The following is an 8211-nucleotide window of genomic DNA, read 5'->3' on the forward strand; positions in this document are numbered from 1 at the left end:
AGCCATTCATTTAGGTTTTTATTTTGAAAGATAACAAGAAACTGACATTGTCAGCATGAAATACAAATACTCCACACTGATCAAAGGTGTGAATATGAAACAGTGTGTTGTCCCTATACAGCAATGGAGTGCAGAATGTGTTTGGGAGGAGAAAACTAAATCTTTGTAGCCTTGATGATTTCTGCTGTCAGTTCCAAGCTCTCCTTCTGTTTTGGTTTGACTTTGACCTTTGGAAGAAACTAGAAACAATCACAAATCAGCAGATGGTATGGATGCATGTACAACTCTCACCTTGTTTCTGGTGTACTTATAGAGATGAAACATAAGCGTGTCTTCTTTCATTAACATTAGATCAGCCTGAACCTTCTCATTTCTCCCACCTGAAATGTTCAGTGAAAAGCACACAAAACACTGTCATTACACAACATTGTTAAGTACTAATGTTCACCAATGAGAAACTTTACCAGTCAAGAGGCTGACGATCAGTCCCACGATCAATGATGTGATCATTCCAATTGTACAAGTGTAAAGGTAAGAGGGAGACTGCCAGTGTCCGGTTAGTGAATTTCTTAAAGCAAAAATGACGTCAGCAGCAGGAAAGTTTACACAAATTCTGGAGAGCGCAGTGTATAGCCGAGGTTAAATCATTTATCACAGTTAAACTTTCCTCAAATGTCTTTTTTTTTAAAAGCTCTAAATATTCGCTTTGTTGATGTAATCATTAAATGAAGTTTGTTAAACACTTACGTGCTATTGCTGCCGTGCAGAGGAGCTGGAGAGCTTATTAGTGTTGGCAGGTCAGAGGAGGTCAAGCTGAGATTGGCATTTGAGCTGAAGTTGCAGCCATCAGTGGTCAGAAGTAGAGGTCGGGTCATTTCAGGAGGCGAAGGAAATATTATCTCCCCAGCTGTGAGCCAAACGGTCAAAATCAAGCCCACCACCACACCAGACAAAACCCCCTGTAATGAAAAAAAAAAAAAATACAAAAAAAGAATGACATCTGTTCAACCCAGACATGACCTATAAGCATAATTTAATGGTAACCACAAACAAGCACAGGGAGAACATGATAACTGCGCTTGAATATTAAGCAAAAATATATATGTTTTTTTTTTTTTTTTTTTTTTTTGCTGTAATGTGCTGCAAAGACAAGAACAGATGTAGCAAGTAACAGAGGTGTAAAGAGTATTGTTGTATCATACTCAAGTAATTCATACATAAAATACTCAAATACAAGTAAAAAGTAGCTAAATTCAATAGTACTCAATGTAAAAGTTACAAGCTACCCCCCCCCCCCCCCCCAACTTTTATTTTTGGTAATAAATCTTGCCAAGTAAGAGACGAAATAACGTATAAAATTAGGTTTGTCAAAATGTATCATACTTTTTTAAACAACACCAATGAAGTCAATTTCAAAATAAAAACATTATCAGGCTCTAACTATAGCTACATTTGTGAACTCTAAAGCCATGAAACGCAATTAAAATTAATAATTTACTCAGTAACGGTTGGGTGTAGAAATGTAATCAATGAATGACTTTACTTTGTTTAAAACTTAAGTACAAGTCAAATTAGTGATTTACAAATCTATTCAGTACCAATAAAAGCAACTCAATTACAGTGATATAAGTACATAAAGGCTGACATTACAACACCTGTTATTCTCATGAATAAGGTGTTATAGAGGCTGTTATTAAGTGTCGTTCAATACCCTAACCCTAACCTTAAACCTATACCTAACCCCACTAGATCCCTTCACCTAATCCAAAAAATGCCAACATAGCTCCAAAGGTGTCATAATTTAGCAAACGACACTTAATGACATCCTTCATGACACCTTATTCATGCTAATGACAGATAATTTAGTATAATGTTTGCCTTATGTATAAAACTTTGAGGAAAGTATTAGCGGTTGGACTTACTTTGGCGTTGGCAAAGGGACAGAGAATTCCCAAACCAAACAGAGCAAGAAGAGGACCTCCAGTGATTGCACTAATAACGCTGGTTAGCTGTTGAACAGAAACCACAACAACAGCTTAGCATTAGCACCACTTTGTAAAAAAAATCACATTCAGCAGTAAATATTGAAAATATGTGGAAAATAATTGTATTACTCTTGTTTGTAAAATACCTGCGCCATATGACTGCCCATAACTGATGCCAGCCCAGCAATTGCAATGCATAAGATCCCAAAGAAAATGCCTGTATGAACATGATTATAGAAACATTGTGTTTTATAAGGTTGGTTACAGTATGCACATGTAAAGATTCTTACACCTTTTGCAAACAAATTTGAGAATCCCAGCTGCATCTGTGGATTCCCTTCCTGTGCCTATGAATCTGCAGGTATGGGTTAATTACTAAATTTAGCCAAACGGTGGTGTCTATCGGAAGCAGAAAATAATGGAATACACTTCCAGAAAACATTAGAAACTGTGGCAATTACCCAACCTTTAAAGCACTTCTCAAAAATTGGTTGAAAACAAAGCAGTCATGCACCCATAGATAATATTGTACTTTTTTCTTGGGCTCTTTTAACTCCTGACTGTTTTTTTATTTTTATTTTTTATTGTAAATAGTATATGTGGTATCATGTATTCTGTCAGTTTAATGTTTGTCTCATTGCGTGACGTTGCTAACCGTATGTTAAATGTTATTGTTCAACTGCATTACTGGATATGTTAGATCACATTTACCTGCCTTAGGGCAACAAATAAATTTAGCTGTTTAACTGTTGTGCATATTTACTGTTTGTTTCACCTTTCAACTTTCACCTTTCATATACAAGACAATTCCAAGTGCTTTACACAAAACAAACATCACCGTAGCGCGAGCATACCCTAAAATTACATTTGAAAAATAAGGAAGAATCAAAACATGTAGAACAATATCAATCAATGAAACAGGATAATATCACATTCAATATTGTGACTGCTTGAATTAAAGAAAGTGTTTATTCGTACAGTTGCCGTACGGACAACCCCCGGTGCTATTGGTACGGTTACCGAAGTACAAGTATGTAGTGTCTCAGGGTTAGGTTTAGGGTTAGGATTAGGATTAGGTTTAGGTTTAGGTTTAGGGTAAGGGTAAGGGTAAGGGTAAGGGTAAGGTTTAGTCTTAGTCACGTGACCTAAACTGGCCACAGAGGGGTGCTGCGTACGGATAGAATGTCGGTCAGCTGATACTGCAACTGTATGGATAGATACTGCCTTAATTAAAAGCAGTGTTGAATAAAAAAGTATTTAACCTTAATTTAAAAGAGTTGAGAGTTTGGGCGAACGTGTAGCTTTCTGGGAGTTTGTTCCACAGACGAGGAGCATAAAAACTAAACGCTACTTCTTTGTGTTTTGTTTTTGTTCTGGGAACATAAAGTAGGTTTGTCCCAGTAGACAGCCTGGGACCTCTGGGCGGTTGATATCGGAGCAGGAGGTCAGATATGTGTTGGTCTTATACCATTTAGCTGTAGTAGCAGTATTTTGTAGTCAATTCTGCGATTGATTGAATCACATAACCCCAGAGCTAACCCTGTGATTCATTTTCTTTCATTAGAACACACTTATGTGGACACACTGTGTGGGAATTTTTCAACCATGCAAAGAAACCGTTTGACAATGGCCTCACCCCCAATACAACACAGGGTCACTTACTTAAAGCTTTGGAAGTCATGGCCAAGCATCTTTCAGACATGCGGATGTAGGGTTTAATCAAGTCTTCTACGGTCACTGCAGCAAGTGCATTGATGCAAGAAGATACAGTGCTGTGTGGAGATGAGAAAAATAAACGTTAGCAACAATTTGTTTCCTCAGGCAGATTGTGTAAGAGTCTAATATAATAGGTGTGTGCGAACCTTAAAGAGCCGCTGTATACAGCTGCACAAAATAACCCCATTAGTCCAGGGTTGCTTCTTGTGATATTCATTACCAAGAATGGCATCAACTACAGGAAACAATGATAAGCAAAAACATGTAGGAGTTTGACACATTTATAGATAAAACTTTACTTTGGTCCTCGAGCTGTTCCCACCTGATCAGGGGCAGAAATCATTCCCACTGTCCTTGGGTCACATGACTTTAAAACTGAGTAGGCACACAATCCAGCCATCACAGAAGAGATCAGGATGGCAGAAACACCAAAAAAGTTGAGGTACAGAGCACTGGGAATAACAAAAATATGGTTAGTTTTAGATTATCCATATTTTCAATTGTCTAGATATATGACTCCCAAATAGAGGTATGTGTAAGAACTCCAAGACATGTGGGATATTTTGCAATTTCCTTTAAAAAAGTTAAATGAGTAACTATTTATTGTAGGCTCTTAAACTTTATTCGTACAGGAAAGACGAAAATAAAAAATGTTTGAGAACTTTACTAAAATGATTTTTTAAACATATATCTGCAGAAACCGTTGTGGAGATTCTGGAGTATTTGGCGATTAGATTGTATTCAAGAAAATTGTAAATTCTCTGTTGGTGTCAAACTCACATCCTGGCCTGAGTCATGCTCTTGCAGGCGTTGTATCTTTGAACCTGAGCCTGATTAATTCCATATACTGAGGTCCAGCCCACTGCCCCTCCAATGACCACAGTCCAAAACGTGTGTCTCCTCATAGGGTTTATATCAAAGCTGGTGAAAGCACAATAGCAAACATTGTCAAGGAATAAATGCGTTCCAAGGATGCTGTATTAACCATTGGAAACATACTCCCAGATGTTGAGACGACCTCCCTCCTGTGAGTCTGAAATGATGACTGAGATTCCTCCTTGAGTGATCGCAGACTTGATTATAACGGACAGGCTGCCGGCAAACATGATGATTATCTGGAAAATAGAATAGAATAAAATAGAATAGAACAGAAGGCTTTTATTGTCATCATTCACAATGTACAACGAAATTAAAGGACAACTCTGGTGGTGCAAGAGTATAAAGAAAAGGAAAAAAAGAGTATATAATGAAAAAAAACACAGTAAGCTAGTAAAAATATGAAATAAAATAAAATGTACAATATCATTATAGCAGCAATGGGAATAAATATATATTGCACATTGAAGAGTGACTGAAACAATGGAACAGGGTGTGATTACTGTGTAATATATAGATGGGACATAAACATGACATCAGTGCTGTGTCGTAATACAAAGTCAACTCAGAATCTGTTTAAAAAGCTGACCTGGAACACATCAGTCCACACAACCGCTTTCAATCCTCCCTGTAACACAACACATAAACACAAAACAGTCTTAATTCACTTTAACATAATCCGGATTATGTTCAAATCAACAACAATGATTGCAAATGTTTGCTTTCAGGATGTTTTACATTTGCTTCAATTCTTCACCCATTTTCTTTTAAATAAATCAATTAATATGTTGACGATGTCTAGTTTTAAATCCATGTTAGTTCAATACATACACTTGATTTATTTTCAATGACAGATTTTCACCAACCAGTGCGCAGTAAAAAGTGCAGACGAGGGCAGTTGAAGAGATTGCAGCCCACAGGTTCATATCAGCCACTGTAAGAAAACAATGGAGACAATGATTAGGTCCCTGTGTTGCCTGAATTCTGGTATCTTTCATCTAAGTGAGTACTGGGATGATTTATTTATTTATTTAATTTCAATCATCACCATCAAATACCTTGGCTCAAAGCAAGAGCAGGAGCATAAGTGACGACCCCAGTTAGGAGGACCTATAAACACAAAGAATGGCAGCAAATGGCAAATTAAAGGCAGTGACTATATTTAAATCACGTCAACAAACTTCATACTCACTGTCTGAAAAATAAAGAGCACTGTGCCCAGCAGACGGGTCGCTTTGTTGAAACGCAGCTCCAGATACTTTGTACAAAAAAAAAACACAAAACAGAAAAATGTTTTCATTTGTCTTTGTCATTCAACTCTCACCATTCCAACACTTAGCTCGATATACATCTCTCTGTCCCTGTGCTCACCTCAAAGCTGGTTTATATGAGCACTGTTGATTATTTCAAATCATTCGGGTTTTTATTATTTGCTTACATTTCAGTGGGACTGTAAGTTTCCTCAGCCAGCTAACACAGCGACCACAAGGACACGGACCCCCTTATCAAGCTGCTTCCTTAAAAATACATTGGAAGTGTTGCGGTATGTGGGCTAAAAGTCATTTGAACGTAGTCTTTGTCGCTCATTAGCCTCTAAGAGAATGGCTGTCAACCTAACAGTCAAGTTTATAGAGTTTGGAAAGAAGCCAGAGTACCTAGAGAAAACCGGTGAGGGAGAACATGCAAGCCCCGCAAAGAAGGGACCCAAGTGTACAACTCAGGACTTGAACCAACAACCTTCTTTCCTCTGGAGCAGATGATTCTAACCACAACACTACTGTACTGTGGTTTAAATATAATATTCACATATATTTCTTCTAACAATAGAGATAGGATTTACCCCAGCAGGCAGTATCTACTTCAAACGAAGCACCAAAGTTTGTTCTCCTTTTATTGATTTATCGTTATGTTTCACGAGTTTGTTTAAAAACTGATATGCACTTTTACTTTAGTTCACTTTTTTCCAATGTGTTGTTTTTTAAGCAGCTGGTTGAACTGGTTAAATTGAACTGACCATATAAGTTTGCATGCTTTTATTTGACTTTAACTCTGGACATAATGATATATTTACCATACTCTGGGTATAACCAAAACTCAATTTGAATATCGGATACTACTCGTGTCCTCATATCCACCCTTACCTCATAAGTGCTGGCAATGTCTAACCTGTAAAAGACTGGAAGGAAAAGTTCAGACGAGATCATAATGGCAAATAAATAAGAAAAGGAAATGAGTCCAAAGATGGCACCATAGTAGTAAACCTGCAGAGAAGAAGGGGTTGGTTTAGTGGGTAATTTGGAAGAACACTATGAAACAAAACAACAATTATAACACTTTCTTTCCTTTCAAGTAATAACAATTAGTAACATATTAATTGTGTGTTTTAACAAGCAATAGAAAAGGAGAAGAAAGAAATGACAAAATGGTTTTTAACATGATGGTTAATTCTGTGTATATGTTAGTCTGTGATGGAGCTTGTGTGAGATATGAACTAATGCATCGTGCTGAATTGTTTCATTCCTTTTCCTTAACATGCAGAAGAACAATCTTAAAACAAAGTGCTCCCGAGTTTACCTCAGACTGCTGACATCTTACCTCAACTGGGACGGACAACAGTGTGACTGAGGACATAAAGCTGGCAGACAGAGACATGGACACTGGCAGGGCATTCAGTTTGTGACTCCCAGTCAGAAACTCTCTGGCGTTTCCTTGACCTCTGTCCCTCCATCCGTAATAAATCCCAATGGCAGCAGAGAAGACCACCACAAAGGAAAAGATCACAATATCTGCTGCTGTAAAGCTTCCCACTTTCACATAGTGCTCAAGCATCTTTGCAGTTTCTCACAGCACCATAGAAGGTCTCGCTCCAAGCAAAGTGCAGTCACAATGTGGGAAACTCATGAATAAGAGGAATCACATGTGGATAAGCTAGGTTTCCACCCACTGTGTAGTTTGATTATTCATTTAGCAGCATTGTTGGGATCTTATCTTGCCAAAACAAACACTGTCCTTTGATGGCGGTGTTGTCTTCAGGGTTGAGGGTTATATCTCTTTTAATGTGAGGAATGTGACTATGAGCAGGAAAATAGGCCAGGGGTGTCAAACTTATTTCAGTTCAGGAATTATATCATATATCACACACTAGCTATTCAATCTCACATATAGGCAACAACAGAAATAATCTCAGGAAATGCTTTTTTTGTCAAACAATCATATGGGCCATTTAAATGATATTAATGTGTTTTCTCATTTCACCCAACACAAACTTAGTTAGGTTATTAAACAGCAGGTATAGGATTTGATTGAAAAAACACACACTCTTTATAGTAATTATTATATTGGATGGAGAACATTTACAAAATAAAAGATTATCACAGATTTTTTTTTTTACAATGAGGTTGAGATGAGGGTTTATCAATGTTTCAATTATAAGAACAGGCAGTTATGGTTAAGGACACAGGCTTTTAATTGAAAGGTTACTGGATCGAATCAAACCATGGTCCCTTAACGTCCCTTAACTCTAACTGTCCATGTTGTAATTGCTTTAGATAAAAGCATTTGCCAAATGTTAAATATATATATATATATATATATATATATATATATATATATATATATATATATATATATATAT

General features: G+C 37.0%; 1 protein-coding gene across 1 annotated transcript; it reads right to left on the reverse strand.

Moving 5' to 3' along the window:
* Position 1: 1 nt before the first annotated feature.
* LOC114466035 (sodium-coupled monocarboxylate transporter 1-like) lies at positions 2 to 7577 on the reverse strand. The gene is made up of 17 exons (XM_028451469.1): positions 7173 to 7577; positions 6719 to 6838; positions 5770 to 5835; positions 5636 to 5687; positions 5444 to 5511; positions 5167 to 5205; positions 4701 to 4816; positions 4482 to 4622; positions 4024 to 4153; positions 3848 to 3936; positions 3648 to 3757; positions 2132 to 2202; positions 1923 to 2009; positions 748 to 959; positions 465 to 568; positions 292 to 380; positions 2 to 239 (listed from the first exon to the last, which is right to left on the reverse strand). The coding sequence occupies exons 1-17, from the start codon at positions 7404 to 7406 to the stop codon at positions 156 to 158; spliced, it is 1812 nt and encodes a 603-aa protein (XP_028307270.1). The 5' UTR covers positions 7407 to 7577; the 3' UTR covers positions 2 to 155.
* Between the last annotated feature and the right edge of the window lie 634 nt (positions 7578 to 8211).

The sequence above is a fragment of the Gouania willdenowi genome, chromosome 6 (assembly GCF_900634775.1).
Source record: "Gouania willdenowi chromosome 6, fGouWil2.1, whole genome shotgun sequence".
NCBI classification, from domain to species: domain Eukaryota; kingdom Metazoa; phylum Chordata; class Actinopteri; order Blenniiformes; family Gobiesocidae; genus Gouania; species Gouania willdenowi.